Raw genomic sequence first — 22,579 nt, forward strand, 5'->3', positions numbered from 1 at the left:
TTAATAATTTGACTAAAAATATAAATATACTATTTTATCATTCAAACAAACAGTCGTCATTAACATACATTAATACACAATCGTCCAAATATTAAAAAAAAAAAATTCATTCCCATCATGTGTCATTGTCATCCAATCACTGTCATTGTCATACATTAATTATTTATCACTAAAATTTATCAAAATAAGATGTAAATGTATTATTTGAGGGAAAAAAAAAGGTGTGCCAACTCTAGATGAGAGGACAAAATAATGAAACAATGAGTTTGGTTTTGTTGTTGACATTAATTTCACATTTCCAAAGCATGTGGGAGTATTTTATGGTGAATTACACCGAATATTAAGCGTCAGTTCTATCTTCAAGTAATTAAAAGGCATAGGATCTAAAAATCGTAATTGAAAATATCAGTTCAATGTTATTTAAAAAAAAAATATTAGTTCAAATTTAAGAAATATGTTAAAGTACATGATTTTCTATGTAATAGATATATCTTAATTAATTTCGTTATTTTCGTCAAAACTCCATTTCTTACTTTATAGTAAACTTATCTTATAAAGTATCTGGCATTCTAGTAACTCACCTCCACCATAACAATTAATACCAAGAAAGTGAAAATTAGAGATTTCACAAAAGTCACCACATCAAACTCTTCTACAAAAAGTATTTCTTAAAACTAAGGATCATAACAATCGTGATGTTTTCAAAATTGTTTCTGGACATTTACATACAATCTTAAAAAATTAGCTTGCATATATATAAATATATATATTTTGATATATTTTTCTTAGTTGAGAGATGACCAAACAGACAAGCAGAAACATCTGTTACAGTATAAAAATATAATTCAATTTGTATGTGTCAAAGGATTGTTGCATTTATAGAAGAGAAACTGCAGCACCGAGCATAATATGATAATACACAATTTCATAATACAAAAAACAACAAAAATAGAGAATTTTATATGGGATGGCCAAAGATTATACTATCACAAATCATTGTTTACAGATAATTTAATGATATAAAAGATTTTCTAAGCAATATGATTGTATGTTTTTCCAACTTGAACAACCGTATGATACATAGAAGACAAGTTCCTAAACTTGTATCTTGAAATTTTTTCCTGAAGACAAGTATTTAGGACTTGCAGTATGAAGATTGTTCTTAATTACTTAGCCAGTTATAATGATAAGATGAAAAATTCTTTTTTTTGAAGGTTGAAAGATTTAGAGTTAGTCGCTAGGGAAGATTATATTCTCATACTGTTATTTATTCAATGTCAAATGTCAATTTTCTTGATTCTAACTTATAGAAACCCTTCTAAGATTTGTTGGATTTTCTCACAAACCGGTAAAAAACATAGATGAAAGCCATTGACCATGAACTATTTATTTTTCTTTTGTAAAAATATTCGTCGCTCTTATTGAAACCTTGAAATGAGAAGGGACCATGAAACAATCTCACGCATATCATAATTTAACTTGTTAAGTGCTACGTGGAATTGCACCGAAACATTCCATCGACGACAATAATAAAAAATATTTACAATATTGCCAACAGAAAATATGAACATCTAATGAAGAGGAATTGATTGAAATATTGGAAATATATTCAACTGTGCATTTTATTTTTCTTCTACAAACCAACAACAGGAACCAAAAGTTGGCTGAAGGCAATAATAATTAGATATCTTTTTTAATCTTTTAAAGCAAGAATCAGTTAATGTTACCTAACAAAAGCATGAGTATTTCAGTACTGAGACCCCCATTTCCCATCAATAAGCAGAAACTTTTACTTAATAGTTTTTACCAAAAAAAAAAAGATTTGTTTGCTTTATAGCATTGATGAGAATAAGAATTTAACCCACCCAACTCTCAACCCAATAATGGCAAGGGCATTTCATTAATCTAAATACAAACATAAGAAATTCGAGTACAAACATGGGAACCCCTTGATTGAAAAATAAATAGCACAAATGTTATTAGCTCCTCTCAGCAATGGAATTTAGTTAGAAGAGAAGTACTTCTACTTTTGCTAAAACTCTCGAAAATGCTGATAACTTCTCAATAATCTTATACTTCTTTCCATCATCACCTTCAGTACTATTCCAAAAAGTAGAGATGGTCAATTTTACCAAAGCTTTTGCATTATTAAGGAAAATTTTCGCCCGATAAAGATCAATCTCATGTCCAACATAATAATAAAATAGTAGAGCAAACTCATGGCGGAAATTCTTTAAATTATTGTAATAAAACTAAATTACATCTAAAGAGAAAAAGGGTAATACACAATTTTTTAAGTCATTAACAAAGCAAAATTTATGATCAATTACTTTTCTTCAATAAGATGTTGTGCAATGATATAAGCAGAGAAATTGACATGTTGTTCGTTAAAATCAATTAGATTTAGTTGATCAATTGAAAATTTAAAAATTAAACAATATCGAACATATAATTTATTTTTCAGGATGTTCAACTTTCATTAACCATCGACAATTAAGAATTAAAATTTTTCTTACAAATGTCTCCCCAATCAAAAGTTTTTCTTTTACAGACTCGGCCAACAATCAATTTTTCCTCCCATAGATCGAAGCAAATAAGAGAAGGAACAGAAGATATCGTTCTCCAAACTAGCAAAAGTCCTTCAATGATGAATACTTTAAATTCCAAAAGTTTTGCAATTACATTACTTTCCATCCAAAAGGATTAGTACAGAAAGACAAACAAGCTCCACATCTTTGTTTCTATAAAATATACATTTTTATATCTAACAGAGCATCCATCGGCTTTCATCAAGTAGCTAAACTATTATTGGCCTATTAAGTTAACACCATCCTTTTTCTTTATTTTCTTCAAATGGATCTCACAGCCTCACTTTTGTAAGTCTCCCAAGACTCAAGAGTTTGTCTGTCAATGTTAAACGCGAATCTTCTTCCTTCTCTAAACAGGAATCCTTACGAGAGATCTCTTAAGTTTTTCCTGCAAGCAGAGAAACAGTAAAATGAAATCAGTAAAGAATGAGGCATTTCTTTTTTCTTGTTTCTTTCATTTAGGAATCTCGAAACAACTAAAAAGGACTTTAAAACAATCTGATACTCGCCAAAATTGTACTTGTTAAAGGTTTCCCTTTGGGTAAAACATTTACTGCAGCTATGAGTTAAGCATTCTACAGGGGAGAAAAATAAAAGTCCCTAAAAATATAGCTAACATATGATTGTCCACTCCTCAGGAAAATGATACAAACATTAAAAATAAAGCCAACCAAGCATTGCATTTTCCAGTTTCACAAACCAATAGCAGGAACCAATAGAAAGCTCAAGGCAACAATAATTAGACTTTTTTTTTAGGCAACAGTAAGGTCATATTGCCGACAAAAGCATGAGCATTTCAGTACCAAGTCCCAAATTCCCAATGGACAACTTCCCAGCAATAAGCAGTAACGTTTACTTTATAGCATTGCCAAGAAAAAAATTTAACCCAACCACTTCTCAACCGAATATTGGCAATGGCATATCATTAAGTACAAACATGAGAACCTCTTGATTGTGTTAAAAATAAGTAGAAAAACGTCATTACCTCTTTTCAGCAACTAAAATTACGTTACAAGAGAAGTACTTCCACATTTGTTGAAGCTCTTGGAAGTGCCATTAACTTCTCAATAATCTCAGGCTTCTTTCCATCAATATCATTACAACAGGTAGAGATTGTCAGCTTAACTAATGATTTTGCATTCTCAAGGAAAACTTTCACCAGGTAAAGATCAATCTCATGTCCAACAAATTTGTCAACATAAATATATTCCAGAAGATTTGGCATCCCAATGGTCTCAAGGTTTTCAGCATTCCATTCCAAAGCGGACGCATGCGAAGGGTGCCCTTGTGCCTACACATATTAATATAGTTAAGAAAAGTACATAAATAATAATAATAGTAAGCTTCCATTTAGAATACTTAAGACTGTGCTGTCCCTAAACGAGAGTGGTTAATAAATATGCATTGAGTACAAAAAGAATTGAAGTTTATGAACTAACAAGCATGAGAAAGTGGGCGCTGTGGACATTCGGCATTCTACTGAGGAGGATTACAATCATCTGAATATGCTTCTTGGATGGCCAGACAGACATATAGACATTGCTCAGGTTGTGAAAAGTAATTGCATTTGCATATATCCATGGAGAACTCGCCTTGTAGAAGAGAAGCTGCAACACCAAAAAATATCATGAGGGTAGTCGTATTCTTTAAAAGGAACACTAAGAAGATCTTTATCCATTAATCAAGAGTTATTAACCAAAATAAAGGAAAATCAAATAAGTATAAGAAATCGACAGAACACATACCTCCAAGAACAAATTATCCACAGCTAGTACAGTAACACGACAGAGTTCATTAAGCAAATTAAAAGTAGTTTGACTGAGAACATCTATACTCGTTTGGCTTCTGTAAATGTCTCCAACTTGAATATCTGCATAATGAACAGATGGGCCACCCCTTATATGATAGATTTGTGCAAGATTTCCCCTCCATATAAGTGATATAAGACTAGGGGTATGAAGATTCATCTCAATTGTTTGGAGCCCACGACAATAGTCTATATGAAAATACTTGAGTCTGAGAGCAGAAACAGTTAGAACCTTTAGACGAAACATATCGCAATTTAATAAATGCACATATTCCAGCATCGGACACGATGAGAACAATTCCCTTGTCAGATCACCATCAATGAAAATGACACCCCCAAGTCGCAATTCTTTAAGACTAGGAAGATAAACGGATGTTGGCCGTTTGAGAATATAGAAGCCGACGACGAAAGTAAATCTTTTCAATGTTGTCGAGGAAAAGATACAGGGGCTAAACCCTTTTGGTTCAGCAACACGAGCTTCAATAACAAGATCTTCAACATTATGCTTCAAAGCAAAATCAATCCATTTCGTCTTTAATTTATAGCGTGCTATTTCACTCCATAATTTAAATTTGATGACTGGTATATCTGAGTCATCATGGTGCAAGAGTAACTGGTCTATGAATTCCACAAAATGATCAGGTCTACTTTCAGCATCAGTAAATTGTGAGGAATCAAATACAAGATTCTGAAGAGACTGATAAGTATATCTCCACTTTTTGGACAAAATGCATGTTCTAATTGCATCTTGTATGGGTAGCATACAGAGAATATGCTTGCAAAGATCTTCAGGTAAACTGCTTAGTCTGTCTTCACGTTCTTCCTTTGCACTTTCCTCCTGAAGAGATGAGTGCCTCATTTGCTTTCTTGACATTTGCTTAAGAAATGAAGCCCACTTTTCCTATGATTTAGACATGTCAAAAACCAAAACCTCATTAGCAGGATAAACTATTCCAGTGATATAATAACAAGAAATTTTCATATGACACTAAAGCTAAAGGATGAATCTTTCATGTCTCTAGTAAAAAATAAATGTGCAGCATGGAACAATAAAGTTGTAGCATTTGCAATATGAAATCCTTTTCTTTGAAATCAATACATTTATGGGTAAACAGGTGCTTGTTTGACCCTCTCTTCCAGATTCTCATAGGATTAGATAAAGAGAGAGGGAGACAGTAAAACATTAGAGACAAATAATGTTATGCTAGTAAGTTGATTCTTTTTTTTTTTTTTTTGAAATACAAGTATTATTATGCATATAAGTACCAAGGAGATACCACCCATATACAAAATAATTACATATCAATCAAGTGGTTCATGACTAAACCAATATCTTCCCAATCATTAATATTATGACCTAATAAAATAGAATCAAAAGTATGCATCCATCTATCCTTAATGTTTAGAAAGTTAGTTTCTATACCCTCAAAAGCTCTCACATTTCTTTCCTTCTAAATCACCCAAAAAATGGTAAGTGGAAGAAGAAACAAATCCCCTTTCTTTTTACAAAACCCTATCCATGCCAATAGTTTATTACTTACACTACCTGTCATGACCCAATTCAATCCCATAAGCTCGAACACTACCTGTCATGACCATAGTTTATTACTTACACTACCTGTCATGACCTAATTCAACCCCATAAGCCCGAACACAGTAGACCAGATGCTGTAGGTCATTGGGCATCCCAGCAAGAGGTGATTACATGATTCCTCATTAGCTTTACATAAGTAGCATCTATTAACCACAGTATTACCTTTCCTCTTTAAAATGTCAAGAGTCAATATGCATTCTTTAGCAGCTTCCCAAGCAAAAAATGTCATTCTAAGTGGAACTTTAGTCTTCCAAATTTGCTTAAAAGATGCTGTCATGCTATTTCTGCTCTCTCTCTTGTGTATAAAATTATAGAAAGATTTTACCAAGAAACCCCTCTTGACGTCCAGTTTTCCACAGCCTTTTATCTTTATCTTCGGCCAAATTCTAGGAAACCAATCTTTTAACTTGAAGTAACCCACCCATTCATCCTGCCAGACCAAACCTCCTCTCCATTTCCCACCTGCCAATCCACACAGCCCTCGAAAACCTTACTGTCATCCCTAATTTTCTTCCACAAACTCATACCACGTGGTCTAAACCTTCCCCTCCTTCCTCTCTTCCTCTACCAATCACCCCATCTCGCCTGCACCACCTTCCGCCACAGCCACTTCCCTTGGAGTGCAAGGTTTATCTCTCTAATAGATCTTAAACCAAGGCCCCCCTCACTAACAGGTTTCTTCACCTCTTCCCACCTCACTAAATGATATTTTCTATATCCCTCCTCTTCCCCCCAAAGGAACCTACATTGGATATTTTCAAGTTTAACTGCTATACTGGCCGGAATGGTTAAAATGGAAAGGTAATATACCGTTAAGTTCACAAGGGTACGCTTAATCAACGTGAGTCTACCCTCTTTCAATTGGAAATTCCTCTTCCATCCCGTCAACTTTTTTTCAAACAATTCCACAATAAACTCCCAAGTATTTAAATCTTTGAATTTAGCCCCAAGTGGTAAACCAAGATATTTAATAGGTAAAGTAGAGACCTTGCAAACCGACACCCTAGCTAAACTCCTTCCATCCCCTCTTTCACCTATTCTTACCAATTCTGTCTTCCTCATATTGATTTTAAGCCCGGACACCATTTGAAAACAAAGAAAAATACATCTCAACTGCAGCAAGGCATTCACATCCGGCTCACAAAAAATTAGTGCATCATCCGCAAAAAATAAGTGCAACACCCTCACCCTTGTATCCCCGCTCCCCATCGCGATACCCTTTAGCAAATTCAAGTCACCGGCCCTATCCATCAACCTACTAAAAGCTTCCATTACCGTGAGGAACAGTCAAGGCGACAACGGATCACCTTGGCGTAGACTTCTTGAAGCCTTAAAGAAAGTCGACAGACCCCTATTTACCATGACAGCAAACGAAGTTGTAGAAATGTAATTCATGACTCATTTCCTCCATTTACATCCAAAACTGATCCTCTCCAATATATAGTTTACAAAATCTCAATACACACGGTCATCAGCCTTCTGCCATCTTCATCTTTGTACAGTTGCTGGAAAAACAGCTTTGATCTCTGCCTCATTGCTTCATTCCCCTTGACAGCCTCCCCATTAAAATAGAGCTCTTCCACATGATTATTTTTTCTTCTGAAATTAGCCATACTACGAAAAAATTTTGTATTCCTATTCCCTTCTTTTAACCATTTCTCTCTAACTTTTTGTCTCCACAAAATCGCCGAAAAAATTTTGTATTCATATCCCCTTCTTTTAACCATTTCTCCCTAACTTTTTGTCTCCACAAAATCGCTTCCATATTCATGATAGCTGCAATATCCTTCTTTAGAGATTTACTCCTAGCCCTTCCATTTTCACATAATCTCCCTAGTAAGTTGATTCTCAATTCTGTGTCATTTCTTAAGCAGGATGTTATAAGGACAGGATTAAGAAAACTCTTCACTAAGAAGAATATAACAGACTCAGACTGTATTTGGCACAAAAGAATTATTCCTGGAATTTATTTGAAAATCTGAGTTCGACAACAAAATGATGAAAATATTATTGAAGATGTTAAAAGTTGACCTCCAAGGAAATTCCAAATATTTTTAAAACAATGAATTCTAAATTCTATGAATTCTTCACCTAAAATTCTCTAGGATGTCAATTTTTATCATGTAAATCTACGATTGACTATTATTTAGTAAAAAAATTTGGATTACCAAATGAGTTCCACAAATGAAGTTCTTTTGTTGCAGATATAGCCCTAGTAATTACTTTTTATATGACATTCTTCTCACCATTTGTCTCAACAAAAAAATGTAACAGAGACTGCTAAACAAAGAAGCTCTGAGTGCAATAAAGCTTGACAAAATTCAATGGCATCTCTCATAACAAAAAGGACATTCATTATTTGGCAAAGAAGCTTCTGAAAAGAAATTGGTGATTAGAAATCAATAGTTCAGATTCCAATCCATTCCGGAGCAAAAGCAATTTTATTGAAAAGAAGCCTTTTATAAATGAACCACCAACATAATTGAGCATCAAACCCATGAAATTGGTTCTTATATACTACAAAAAACTCTTACTTGTATGCTTCCACTCATTAATTAGGCAAGGGAGGATCTAGAACATTTTGTAAGAGAATATCAAAGCAATTCACAACTCCCAGTATAACAAGTTAATTTGTCACTGCTGTAACTTGTAAAGCCCACTAGTAAGCAACAAAATAAAATTCTACCAGAGCAATAGACAAGATAGAATATAAAATTATGATAGCAATATTAGGAAACATAAGATAAAATCTATCATAAAAATAGGGGGGAAGTCGATGAATGAAAAAATTCGATAACCCTAACCCCGTCAACCCAAATCAAGATGGATAAATGATATAAAATTTAAACAGAAAAACTGAAGACAAACATACAACATAACGAAATTGAAGAGAAAACCTTTATATCCTACCAAAAAGAAATCTTCAGTAGTTAGAAGTGCCAAGTGCAGAAGCACTATCTTATCTGGTTCAATGGAAGCCAAATCTTCCAACAAAGAGAGGTAGATTTTTTTTCACCTTTTACCGGTGAGTAAAGTTGTCGGAGCACAGAGAAAATTTCTTTGCTGTTGGAGAGAAAAAGAACGGCGGCTGTTAGGTATGACTGTGACGAGCGACAAGGAAAAGAGGTTTTGTTGGCTTAAAAATTATTTTTTGGTCACGATATCTAGTAGGCTTAGACATTTATGCCATTATCTTAAATGCCAAACTTTTACTTAACTTGCTTGTCATCGTTTTATTTTTCTTTCAAATATTTTATCAATTAGCCAGTACAATAAAGCCTGTGATAAGAAAATGATATGTTGGATTTGCTTATAAACTATTTTGTTATTCTATTAATTTACTTAGGATCCATTTGAAGCAGCTGCGGATTGAACTGTGAGCCAAAAAAGTACCTAAAAATAGCCTGAAAAAGAGTATAGTTTTTGATAAAACTTGTTGTAGAAAGTGTCTTTGGCATAAAAATAGTACAATATTTAGTTAATTATCATATAAAATAATGAATGTTGACATAATAAAAAATAGATAACAACAAAAAATTAATCATTTTAAATATTTAAATAACATTATTTTTTCTAAAAATTATTCTAATAATCTAAATTATTTTAAAATAAATATTATTTAGATAATTATAATACACATAAAATTATCAATAAAGTATCAATATTATATTTTTGTTTTAGATTGTTTATTAACTTATGAAATATACAGTTAATAAATATTATTTATTTAAAATATTATTTGTCTCCTACAACACAAACTATTTATCAAAAGTATTTATTTTCAGCTTCTGATTCCATCTGTATCAAAGGCAAAAACAGCTCATGCTTTAGCTAAAAAAATACTTATTTTTTTCAGCATTTGGCAAGACTTTTGCTTTTAACAGCAGAAGCAGAAGCCAGGCCAAGCTAGCACTTGGACCTTTATGATATTTAACTTAAATTCTAAAACTGTACTTGATTTACTTGTCATCATCTTTTTTTTTCTTTCAAATGTTTTGTCAATTACATAAAAATAAACATTAATATTGTCAGAAAAATGTCTCTTTTGGGCCTAATATGGGATAAATGTATCTTTGGACCTATATATAGGAATTAAATGCAATTTTTGGCCCAAACACAAGGATATGATGCATTCATAGGTACTAAAACCGTGAGATAACATGTTTCTATTTGAATTATATCAAGACTTGACATACTTATTTTATATGTTACTCGGAAAAAAATTTAAATTATTTCACTATTATATTTCCTTTTTGTTAGTATATTAAATATATTTTTACCATCATTGTTTAAACATGTCTCTTTATCACCATATTGCCACTCTTTTCAAGCTCCATTTATCTCCTCTTTGGAAGCATTTTTGGAAGAAGAACCCCCCCCCCCCCCCCCCACCTTTTTTGCATAGGAAGCAGGGACTAGAGAATTTGAAACCACAGAGCATATTCTTTTGTGGTGTTATTTTTGCTAGCATTTATGGCGTTCGGTTACTGAATTTGAGGTGGTGCAACGAGTCATGGCTAGTAGTCTAGAGGATGAGCTTTGGGCTTGGCATGACAATCAAGGTGATAAGAGTAGTAAAAGCTTCTCTCTCTCATTCCACTGGTTCCCATTTGGATTATTTGGAGGGAGAAAAATAAGAGGCCATTTGAGGATGTGTAATTCTTTTGAAAAGTTAAGAGAAGAAACCTTCTTTTTTCCGTTTAAGGATCATCCATTAGTAGAAAATTTTGGGGATCTTATTGATAGTTTAACTACTTTGTAACTTTTCCTTTTGTAAATGAGTTTCACAAACTCAATGCCTCTTCATTTGTATGCACCTATTTTCTTCTGAACAAAATTAATGTTATAACAAGGAAAAAGATGGCAGACGGAGAAAGATTTTTAACACGAGGAATAATAAGATTACGGTCAGTTTTTGCCATTAGTATTATTTATCACTCTTCCTTCTATAACTTTCCCCTTGGCAAACTTAGTTATATTATAAGGTAGAGAAATAAAGCACCACAAAGATGACAATGCAACGCAAAAAAATAAAGATCTTAATTTCAAGGACAGAATGGATATAAAAACTTACCTCCTTTATGACATAACTGAAATTATGAGAGAGCCATTTCTGCTTTTTTGAAGCACTTTGTTATTTTAGAAATACGAATTTAGCATTTATTTTGGTTGTCTCTCCATCATCAGTTTGAACATGCTTCTCTAGGCTAGATTGCTCACAATCTATTGGAGAACAGAAGGTCCTCAAGGAACAAATTCACCAAGCCAACTTCGCTTCCTGTAAAACAAATACTTCCTTTTATAAAAAATATTCCTTATAATTCTGGATCCCAGCAAGCTTGATGTCTTCCAAATTGTGCTGAAACATTTTTATACAATCTTAAGAAATCAGCTAGCATTTGTATTCAGTAATAACATGGTGGCCCAACAAACAATATAGCAGGTCGATGTGCATCAAGCATGAGTAAATTTGGGTTCTGGAAGTTAGAAGCATGAAAAAGTATTCAATGCATTTTGGCACTTTGGGACTATAAACGTGTGAGTGCATTTCTTGGTTGACCACTGACCAAACAGACAGGTGGAGGCATCTGTTATGGTGTAAAATGTCATTCAGTTTACATATATCTAATGATTGTTGGTTGAGAGAAAAGAAACTGCAGTGCCATAGCATAACATGATGATACATTATCCTGTACTGCAAATGACAAGGAAAATAGAGATTTATATTGATGGGCAGAGATTCATTTATGGATAGTTGGATGAGATCAGAGATTCCCTAAGCTACAGACTGAGTATACCTTCTCCAACTTTACAACTGCATGATATATAGAGGACAAGTTCCTAAACTTATAGTACTGTCAAATTTTCCCAAGAAACATAATTGGTTGACTTGCTGGATGAAGTTTGGTCTCAATCATTTAGCCAATGATAATGATAGGATGAAATTTCATTTTGAGGATAGAAATATTTAGAAACTTAGCTGGGGAAAGATCAGATTACCATACATGCATATTTTTCAGCACCGGACAGGATCAACCAAATTCTTGTCCAATCAGTATTAGTCAAAATGATATGCATAAGACATAACTCTTTGAGATTTTGAAGAGTAATGGATGCGAGAAATTTGATGAACCATTCATAACTGAAGACTTCACATCCCACCAGTGCGGAGTTAGATCAACGGTGCATGGTCATGGTTAAGGTATAGCACTTTTAAATTAATCTATTTGTTCATAAATGAATGAATTCCCTCAATGTATATAGGTCAATGCAAAATGTGACTAAACCAAAGCCCAAGTTTTAAACAGCGGAAATGTCCATGCAGTCATCACAGCGAATGTTAACAAATCAGGCCAGATTCCAAGAACTGCATCAAGTAGTATATAAACCTAAAAAGCTGTTAATGTAAAAACTAACATTATTGCGCTTACAATAAATAAATGTCACAATCTGCCATAGATTCTCCTACACAAACCAATTATAACCACAATATCGATAAATTAGTTTTTAAAATCGGTTTACTAGTTTGCTTATGGTATATAACTGAAAATGATAACCAGAGAACTACCATGAAACTTACGAGAATTTAGTTCCAGTATCCATCTGTATTCCCCTCACTGCCCAAGAGCTCTTGACCTGATAGAGTCGAACATATATTTAGATGTAAATACAAGAAACTAGGTTCAAAAATCCAATCAATCACATTTAACAAACCCAAATAATTTAAACAAAATTCACGATTAATCCAAATAGACCCAGATTCTAAATAAAGTCACCCGCATCATTTTTCGAGTCAAGTTCATGGCTTGACCTAAACAACCAATGATTGAACTGAAATATCAGAACTGTTTTCTTTTTTTCCTCAATGCAAAGACATAGTGATAAAAGATTAAAAGGAGACTCACCCAAGAAACATGTTAAATATCACAGATTAATTTGGTTAATTACTGACTCGACTGAGGCACTGCATCTTTTATGACGCTTCCTTCATCTTCGTCGTCGTCGTCGTCTTTCTCAGGCTGTTTTGCAACACATTTCCTAGCCTCCATCTCTCTGGTAAGCTTCTGTGAAAAACCACAGCTTGTAGACTTCTCTCAATCTATTTGGCGGCTTCGAAGCGTCTCGTTCAAACCCTCGTAGTTAACGACGAATTGACATACTCCTCCTCTCAACCTAAGAAACCGACAAGATGAATATATATTACCATTGACTCGCCGAACAGCCTCACTCCTCTCCCTGCAAATGAGCCCGACCCGATTGTGTTTCATTTGGGTACGGCCCCTGAAACCGATCTAAATCTCTTTTCCTTAATAATTAATTTTATATAAAATAATACTATACTAAATATTTATTAATTTAATATTAAATTTATACTATGCGCTATACATAAAATATGGTTTTACATTAACTTTTAATTATATATAAAAATGAAAACTTTCTAATAAAAATTTAAATGTATCTTAATATTTTAAATGAAATCTATATAATGAATGACCTGTTTAGAAGAAAATAAGTAGTCAGAAATTTAGATAATGTATAATTTTGAAATATATAGTTTAATTAAAATTAATTAAAAAATATTATGATATTAATTTTATTTTTATATTTAAAATTATTCATTATATAATTTTTAATTACATATTATTATATTAAATAAATAAACAAATATCATTTATTTTAATATATTTAAATATTATTTTATATTTAAAAAATTAAATAAATAACTATTATATGCATTACCGTGTTAAAAATAAATAAATTATTAAAAACTTATAAAATAATTACTTATAAAAATTTTGTAATAAACTAAAATTTTAACTAACTAATTATTATGTATATGTATTTGCAATCAACTAAAAATGAAAATATATTTTTATATTTTAAGAATTTAAATAAATAAATATAATTATTTTAACTAAATTTTTATAAATAATTTTTTACTAAAGTATAATAAAATTTTATTAAATTAAAATTAAGTTATGTAAACAACTAAAATTTTATGTACTAATTATGTTAATTTTTATTTTTATATTTAAAATTTATTTGTTCTATGTGAAGTTTACTGAAATTTTAATTTTATTTTTACATTTAAATTTTTAAGGATAATTATTATATATGCTATTTTCATATTTAAAAAATAAAAAATAAAAAATAAAAAAATGTTTTCAATTTCCCGTCTAATATGTATATATTTTTCGAGACTGAACATATTAGATATTCCAATTAGTAATGTATCTGCATCCACCGTTGAATTTTCAGATTATCACAAAAAAGGAGATACCCTAACTCTGACCGTTCGATGATAAGTCAACAACGGTGAAGATGAAATTTCCAAGCACCTATGTTGGGCGGTGACGCACCTCAAAATATCCCCCTGTGCTTAATCCCCAAATTCCAGATCCTAAACGGAAAACAAAACCCAATGAAATTCGACATACTGGAGAGACGATCAATATAATTTAGGGTTTCACTCAAATCTAAACCCGATACCAATCCGAGACGTTAATCAGCTTAGTATCTTCTCTTTTTCGTAAAGCGATAACGCAGAGATGCCACAGAGACACTCGAAGAACAACAACGACTTAGCGTTTTTCACTTACGACGAGAAGAGAAAGCTAGGTTATGGAACCCAGAAGGAGAGATTGGGGAAAGATTCGATCAAGCCGTTTGATGTTTGCTGCCTCTGTTTGAAGCCCTTCATCGACCCCTTGTGCTGCCAAAAGGGTCATGTCTTCTGTAAAGAGTGCATCCTCGAGTGCCTCCTCGCCCAGAAAAAAGACATACAGAGGTAAATCTGTGATTTTTATTTTACTTGATGAAAGAATCCGCGTTTTTTGGTGTAAATTTTCATGCAATTTCAGGATTGAGATCTGTGTATACCTTTTCAAATCTTGTGATTTAAGTTGTAATGATTGGAATTATAACTAGATGGTGCTAATGGTTTTACTAAATCATTTGAGTGAAATAGACGATGTGGGAATGCTAGGAAAGTGATTTGTGCAAACTGGGTTTGATTGTTGGCAAGTTTTGGTGATGGTGATCGTGTTAAGGAAGTTCCTGTGCCAACTGTGGCACTCCCCTGAGCTGCTGTGGTTATTTCTTTCTTTGTATGTACTTTGGTGATGATGACCTTAGCTAGAGTGTGTGTTAACACGAGGATCATGTTACAACATTATAATCCTATATAGTTGCAGCATAGGCTTTTTTAAAAGCCCACTACTAAGTTTTTCAGAATATGCCCGGGATGTTAAGGTTTCTTTTCCCCGTGTCAGATCATGTTACATTTAGGAAGTGGCAACAGGAGGACGTCGGGTTAATGGATCAGACTGGAAATACGCATAATGCTATTGTAAGAAGATGCTTATGGTTTAAAAGTCGTACGTTAGAGGAACTTGTTACCGTATATTCTGGTGGGCATATAGCAACTAATAGAAGTTATATGGCTCTGTTTTGGAATGTATGCTACTGCAGAAACGACATATGTTCAGCATATTGCTAAATTGCAGAAAGATGACAGTTTACTGCAGAAGACAAATAAGAGGTTTGGGATGTAAAGCTTGGGATAATGGTTTTGGTTTTAAAATTTTGAAGTGTTGCCGTCTCTTTACTTCTTGGTTATGCAGGAAAAGTCAGTTTATTATTTGAGTTGTATTGAGAGTAAATGGCTTAATGGCTTTGTGAAAATACTCAAAGAAGAGAGTTGCTTTATGGCAATACCTCTTATTGCAGCTTAGTAACTGTTCTACATATAAAACAAGGATTATCCAATACAATTGGGAACTTTGCTTTGATGATGCTTTGTTATGGTAAGCAGAAGAATAGATCCCTCCACCCAATATCTTTTTCTCAATAAAATGAAAATATTCTGTTAGTCATTTTTTCCTGTTTGTAGTACTGTCTCATACTTGTCTGCCTTTCATGCTATGATCAGTTATAAATCTATAACATCTTATTACCCTCTTTGGCAGGAAGCTAGCTGCCCATTCTGCTCAACAGAAGCAAGAGAAGGAAGAGGAAGACGAGAAGCTAGCATTGCAGAAAGCAAGAGAGCTAGATGCCTTTGATCAGCAAAATCATGGTGCTCTTCCCCAGTACAGTGATAGAAACCATTGTCGAGACAAGAATGGTTTTCATGGGGCAAACAGTGTTAAGGTCACGTCTTATGAAGAGGAAGCACTTCGGACAATGAAAGCATTTTGGCTGCCTTCTGCTACGCCAGAAGCTTCACATAAGGTAGAAGCTCCCTCCAGCAGTACGGCCTGCCCAGAAGGCAAGGAGAAACTGAAGCTGAAGGCTCTCTTCCCAATCCACTTTTCAGAAGACAACAGTGAAAAGAAGAAATCCAGTTCCCTGGACAAAACTTTTATCTGTCCCAGCTGCAAGGTTACTCTGACCGACACATTAGCTCTTGTGGCCCTCAGCTCGTGTGGGCATGTCTTCTGCAAGAAATGTGCAGACAAATTTGTGGTGGTTGATAGGGTTTGTTTAGTATGCAACAAGCTATGTAAAGAGAGGAACTTGGTTAACTTGGTAAAAGGAGGGACAGGCTTTGCAGGACACGGGGATCATCTCCAGGCGACAGACTTCAAGCATTTGGGTAGTGGTAGTGGATTGGGGCTGGTGAGACCTGCAGCGAAGACATGAATGTTCATTTTGCCTTGGTCAACTTTCCATATATATTCAAATTAAGAAAAATTTGTGCCAAGATTCCCATCCCGACGGAGGCGGATGCCACCTTCCCTTTTCCTTTCCTTGTCTGTCTGTACTGTTATGAATTATGTTTCTTGTAAAGGTAGAAACTTCAATGCATATTCCATCTCTAATTTGATTAACTTTTGGTATCTGAATTTTTGGATGTTTTAGGTTCTGTGCTTTGATTGAAGTCTTCTCTTTTATGTTTTGCAGACTGGAACCCAAATGGTTGAATCTGACCTTTATGGGTAGAATCATTGATTATTTTGCAATAAACAAGTTTTGCAGCATTTTATCATGGTCATATCATGTCCAGTGTCTGTATCAGTGTCTGCTAATTATATATATATATATATTTAAAAAAAGTAAAATTAAAATATAAATAAATGAATACAAATAGTAAGTTCATATTCTTTAAACACTTCAATAATTTATTTGAAAAATCTAGATTTTATATTTCAAATAGTAAGTTGACAAAATTATGTGGACCCAGAAAATATATTTAATAAAAAAAAAAAAAAAAACTCAAGAACCCTAATATTACTTGATATTAAGATTTTCAATTAATGGGCTAAAGTACTAAGAAGGCTTTTACAATCTTTATTGGAACAGCTCAGAGGTTGGCTGACTGCACATGATTTCCCAATTTCTTCCTTATCCATTTTCCTCTCATATTTTTATATTTATATAAACCATTTTTAAACAAAGCAAACACCATAATTAGTTCAAATAAAAATATTAAAAGGATAATCAAATTATAATTTAAAAAGATTTACTCTTAATTATTTGATTTAATCACTGTAGAAAAAGTGCTCTCTCATATAATCATGAAAATATAAAAAAAGATAATAATAATAATAATAATAATTGGCCAAAATAATTAAAAAATGATTATTACTAATCCTATTTTGATTGATTATGATTCAATGATTAATTAAATTAGTTAATTGATAAGATAATATTTTATATGTATATATATAAATATGCAAAATAGGATAATCTTGATCCTAGGTGGCAACAGCTGTACCGTCAATAATGGGGCTCCACTGGGACCCACACATAATAATTACCCGCCACTTAAACCTTCCACCCCCCAACTATTTTCATTCCCACTTAAAATTTAAAACCTTTAAAAAACAGAAAATTGTTAATTAAAGGAAAGCAAAAAAAAAAAAAGCATCCTTTCCAAGAATACGAACACACACGGAAGATCAAGGAGGTCACGGAAAAGCAAAAGACAGAGAGAAGGAAAGGGAAGGAAAACGGTGTCAATGGAGGATTTGGAAAAGCGAGAGAAGGGCGGGGTAGGTGGAGGAGGGCAGGAGGAGGAGGAGCTGATTGAGGGGATGGCGGTTTTGGATTTCGATATGTTGTGTTCGACTGTGGCGTTGCAGACGCAAGGAAAGTGGACGAGACTGGAGAGCGTCGATGCGGGAGATGATGAGAAAGGAGGAGATTTAGGTGGGGTTTTGAGGATGTGGGAAGGTGAGGTTCTTGATTGTTGCGAGGACCGTCGTATCGCTATTGAATCCGCTTGGTGAGTTCTTTGGTCTTCCCAGCCCCCCTGTTTGTTTCGCAGGAAATTTTTTTTGTTTCTAGGAGAAAACTATAGACAAGCTATGCTATGGTGTGAAGAAACCCTTACGCATGAGAATCTTTTTTTGAAGAAAAAAATTTAGGCGTGTTTTTCGTGAATTCCGGATTTTTCTGATGTTGTTTGTTTCGGCAGAAATTTTTTTACCTTTTCTTGAGATTTTTTGGGGGCTTAGTTTTAGGTAGGAGCTAAAAGGATGGTAGATTGGATATGATAGCTTTTTTCTTTATTCGTCTTTTTTACTTCGATTTTCATCTGAAATAAACGTGCGGGTTAATGTTGAGTTTTTATTTTCCTTTTTGTTTCAAAATTTTCCTTATTGTTCTCTTTTCAAAGTCTTATGATTGAGTGTAATTAGGAGAAAGCAATTTTTTCCCTTGGTAGATTTTTTGCCAAATAATTTCAGGTCAGGGAAGTTTGACTTTGATGCCACCTGAAGCATTGACCTTTTTCTTCTGGGTATTTAGGTATTCCATGCTTTGCCTGCAGTTTTAGCCCCCTGTTGGGGGGGAATTGATACTATTGGTTTCTATGATTGTAATATTATGATGCTTTATGAATAATATTGTATTTGATCTTGCAGTTGCCCATGGTACAGATTTGGGAAAAACATGAGACGGGCCGGTTTTGGTCCTTGTTTTATTCAGGTAAAATTAGTTTATAATTCTTAAAACCATCATGGCGTTTATGGAAATCAAATATAAAGTTATGCTTCTTAAGAATCTAGCTACTTTTTTCGGAGAGTAAGAATCAAGCTACTTGAATAGTGTTATGTTATTCATTTACAAACATTCTCTGTTAATTCTACTACCAAATCTAAATTTTGTTCCTTTGGCAACTCAAGTATTTTTGATATACATGAAATGTAATTTTGCAGGGAATCGTTTATTTCATCCTCGTTGTTACTGCTCTTGTCAATTTCATTGCCTATATTGTCACCAAGCGCCATTGCTTTCTGTATTTTGCACTTGCTTTCACCATTTCAGTGGGAATATATTTGGGTTTCTTCCGCGCACAAATAAGAAGGAAATTTAATATAAGGGTGAGAATCTTAATACATCTTTTGGTTTGATTTTAATAGTTGTTTTGCAGGTTTAATTTTGTATAAGGATCCTAATATCAGGTATATATAGTAAGAACTGATTATTTATCTTCCTAATTTCTAGTCTTCTAAACATTTTATGTTTTTCTATTAATTTTTTATCCAATAATCTGCAATATCTCCTTGTACATTAATTTGAGAGCAGCTCATGTGGTTCTAGGAGAAATTATTTTGTTTAACAGGTAATATACTGTCACGGTATCCGTTTTCATGGTTACTAGAGGAAAAAACTAAGGTGTTCGTTAATTTTTGTAGTAATTTATGAGTTTATATATAGTTTTAGAATGGGATATCACATCAATATCCACCTGTAATATAAAATAACTTATCATACTTCTAGAGGGCAGCTCCATCAAAATTCTGTGGAAGCTTGATGCTTTAATTGATTTTGTGTACAGTTTCTTAGTTTGGTAATCTTTTTGGTGGGGACATTTATGACGATGCAAATAATGCTATATACTCTAGCTTTTTAGTAGGGTATTTGAGCAAGAATGGAGACTGAATCTATCAAGTCTATTCTTCTTTGCCTTAATAACCGTTTACTATGAACTTTATTGCATTTATGAAAGTCCCTTTTTTTTTTTCTCACAAACCGTTCAGTATTAGTTAATTTAGGAATAAGGAAGCTATGACATTTATTTTAATAGGAAAAATAACTTTCTTTCTCAATTTCCCCGGGTTGTTTTTGGTTGCCCTTATTCTCCAAAGTTGGATATGGTCTGTCTTTGTTCCATAAAATCCTGGAAGTTTTGAGTTACTTCTGTGTCAAGATTTCTTCTAGCCTTTCAGGCCTACGTTTCACTTTTCCTCGGGATAAGTTCGATATATGCAAAGTTACCAGCCATTGAGCAATTCCTAGTGATTGACACAGAAAAATATAAGTCATGCACATGTATAATATCATATTTTGTCGAGTATATGAATTAGTATCTGTATGTGTGGCATCTTTCTTGTATTTGGCATTAGTTGGCTGTTTCTGGTTCCGATTGATTGCTTTCGTTGACAGATTTTGGATGTTTGATTGTTTTCAGGGCAATGATAGTTTCTTGGACGACTGCATCTACCATCTTATCTGTCCCATGTGCGCATTATGCCAGGTGCTAAACTTGTATCCTCAGCAGATTTGTTTTGTTGACCCTTGAAACAGGGACTCTTCAGCTATGACTTGAATCAATCAAATATTATGACTTGAATCTCATTTGGTCACTAAGTATTTTAACCATGTTTTAGAAAATTTGATGGTTTGTATTCTTCAAATATGAAACAGGAGTCCAGAACTCTGGAAATGAACAATGTCCAGGATGGAACTTGGCATGGTCGAGGGGATACACTATGCATCGGTGGCTATAGTGAAGGGAACAAAAACTTTCTCGAGCTACACCCGCCTCCTCTTGTCTCAATCACAACTCCTGTTCCGTCTGATGCGCAAAAGAATTGAAACAGTAGGGATCCACCTTGATATCAAGAGCCGGACTTACCCTTCAAGTAATTTATCCACTGAAAGGATGGATTCAGTCTCCAACAGATTTGAAGTTAATTGCAGTTTTTACGCTGCCAACGGAGTGTATCCTGCCTGGATGGCTGGACGTGAACTGCGGACGAGATACCAATTTCTAACCCTTTGAATTTGGGAAGATATTGGTGATTCTTGATAAGAGAGAAACTGTATTCCATGATGTTATTTGATTCTTGACAGTGGAACTGGAGATTTCCAACTACACGTTTACCAATCACGAAGCTGCTTCCTGTATCTGCAGTATTTTGACTAGACTCTTTCACGGGCCTCACCAGTCAACTTTCCTATTCTCTTCAAGCTTCAAGTCCGCTAAATTGATTCCTGCATCTTTGGAACCGAATGTGTATTCTGACAAGTTTGGTCTGTTTGTGTAGGATCTTGACAAAAGAAATTAAAGGGTTTGAAAAACATAATCATTTACCTGTCTATTTTCCCCTTTAAAAATCTTTTTGTTATTGTTCAACTAGTGAATCTTGCAGTCAGGTTCAATTTTTACCTTTGAACTCAGAGAACCAATTTCTATCAAATCTTAGAAAACCCTTACATACTTATGCTCCATAGAAACTGATTACTTGATCTTGTTCCTTAATTAATAGATTTTAAAACACGATAAAAAAATTTAACTCTTATATATGACGTAATATATAATTATTCGTATGTTAGATAAAAATCAAACTTTCGTTATAAAATTTTATAGATGTAGAGAAATACCACATAACACGTAGAATACAAATCTATGTTAAAATTTAGGTTCTTTACACAAGTAAAATTTGTTAGTAATTAAATTCACACCGACGATTTCTTAAAGTTTTATCTTTTGGTTCCACAAGTGTGTAAAGAAGACAAATTTCTTTTTGATGAATAAAGTTTATGCAACTAATCAAAGTAAAAGTGGCACGAGGCTATGACTTTTGACTATGCTTTGTTATTTTCTTTTCAAATATTTTATTAAATTAATTTAATCAACCATGTGATACTCATCTTCAATCTAGTCCTCTAATTAATATTTTATTTTATTTTTTGGGTATTATTTTTCTGACCATCTACTTCTACTTTGTAGAAACTTCTACCATAATAATATAAAAGATTTATATTTTAATATATATATATATATATATAGGTGTATCATAATTGTAACTTGAACCTTGCATATTATTTGTAATGCTTTCAAAACCCAAATATCATTTTAAGTCCAAGGTATTAATGGTACGTAACTCCAATATATATATATATATATATATATATTTAATATAAGTTGACTCTACATTAAAAAAAAAAATGATTATTGAGTTTCATATGCGGTTCGAATCATATATTATTAATAAGTTGAGCTAAATTTTTAAATAAAAAATAAAAATTTAGATTTAAAAAATGATTGTTTTGAACTAGAATGTCATAAGGTAATATAATTCGTTTTAAATTTATAATTATTATCGAAGAGATAAATATATGTATGTAATTAGTCTTATTACTTAAATATTAATTTTATTGTATCTTAAGATTTATTGAGAAGATATTTTCTCAATAACTTAATATAATTGAGGTATAATTTTTTTTTCTAACTAAATTTATCCCGATTTTAGAAAAATTTTCGTTACTTATTCTTATACAAACAATAAAATAAGACTCATTTCTTACCACTAAAATTATATACAAGATTAACTCATAGAAAGAATATGATAAACG

At 32.9% G+C, this 22,579-nt stretch overlaps 3 protein-coding genes across 6 annotated transcripts; 2 read left to right on the forward strand and 1 right to left on the reverse strand.

Annotated features, from left to right (window-relative positions):
- Positions 1 to 2,615: 2,615 nt before the first annotated feature.
- On the reverse strand, positions 2,616 to 13,265 carry LOC110817790 (F-box protein At4g22280-like). Of its 4 annotated transcripts, XM_022046478.2 has the most exons (8): positions 12,895 to 13,264; positions 12,570 to 12,625; positions 11,064 to 11,267; positions 8,900 to 9,052; positions 4,334 to 5,296; positions 4,028 to 4,195; positions 3,574 to 3,879; positions 2,616 to 2,976 (listed from the first exon to the last, which is right to left on the reverse strand). In XM_022046478.2, exons 5-7 carry the CDS (start codon positions 5,267 to 5,269, stop codon positions 3,598 to 3,600), a joined length of 1,386 nt encoding a protein of 461 aa, XP_021902170.1. In that variant the 5' UTR covers positions 5,270 to 5,296; positions 8,900 to 9,052; positions 11,064 to 11,267; positions 12,570 to 12,625; positions 12,895 to 13,264; the 3' UTR covers positions 2,616 to 2,976; positions 3,574 to 3,597. The 4 variants fall into 4 exon arrangements, with proteins under 4 accessions (XP_021902170.1, XP_021902169.1, XP_088063481.1 ...); XM_022046477.2 differs by lacking the exon at positions 8,900 to 9,052; XM_088207354.1 differs by lacking the exons at positions 2,616 to 2,976; positions 8,900 to 9,052 and having other exon boundaries at positions 3,577 to 3,879; positions 12,895 to 13,265.
- A 1,121-nt stretch (positions 13,266 to 14,386) lies between these two features.
- On the forward strand, positions 14,387 to 16,836 carry LOC110817876 (phosphoinositide binding protein). Its single transcript, XM_022046592.2, has 2 exons — positions 14,387 to 14,777; positions 15,958 to 16,836. Exons 1-2 carry the CDS (start codon positions 14,539 to 14,541, stop codon positions 16,631 to 16,633), a joined length of 915 nt encoding a protein of 304 aa, XP_021902284.2. The 5' UTR covers positions 14,387 to 14,538; the 3' UTR covers positions 16,634 to 16,836.
- A 984-nt stretch (positions 16,837 to 17,820) lies between these two features.
- LOC110817800 (PLAC8 family protein) lies at positions 17,821 to 21,356 on the forward strand. The gene is made up of 5 exons (XM_022046494.2): positions 17,821 to 18,218; positions 18,859 to 18,922; positions 19,153 to 19,317; positions 20,409 to 20,474; positions 20,645 to 21,356. The coding sequence occupies exons 1-5, from the start codon at positions 17,953 to 17,955 to the stop codon at positions 20,813 to 20,815; spliced, it is 732 nt and encodes a 243-aa protein (XP_021902186.1). The 5' UTR covers positions 17,821 to 17,952; the 3' UTR covers positions 20,816 to 21,356.
- Positions 21,357 to 22,579: the final 1,223 nt, after the last annotated feature.

Source organism: Carica papaya, chromosome 7, assembly GCF_054855325.1.
Source record: "Carica papaya isolate Zhongbai chromosome 7, ASM5485532v1, whole genome shotgun sequence".
NCBI classification, from domain to species: Eukaryota; Viridiplantae; Streptophyta; class Magnoliopsida; order Brassicales; family Caricaceae; genus Carica; species Carica papaya.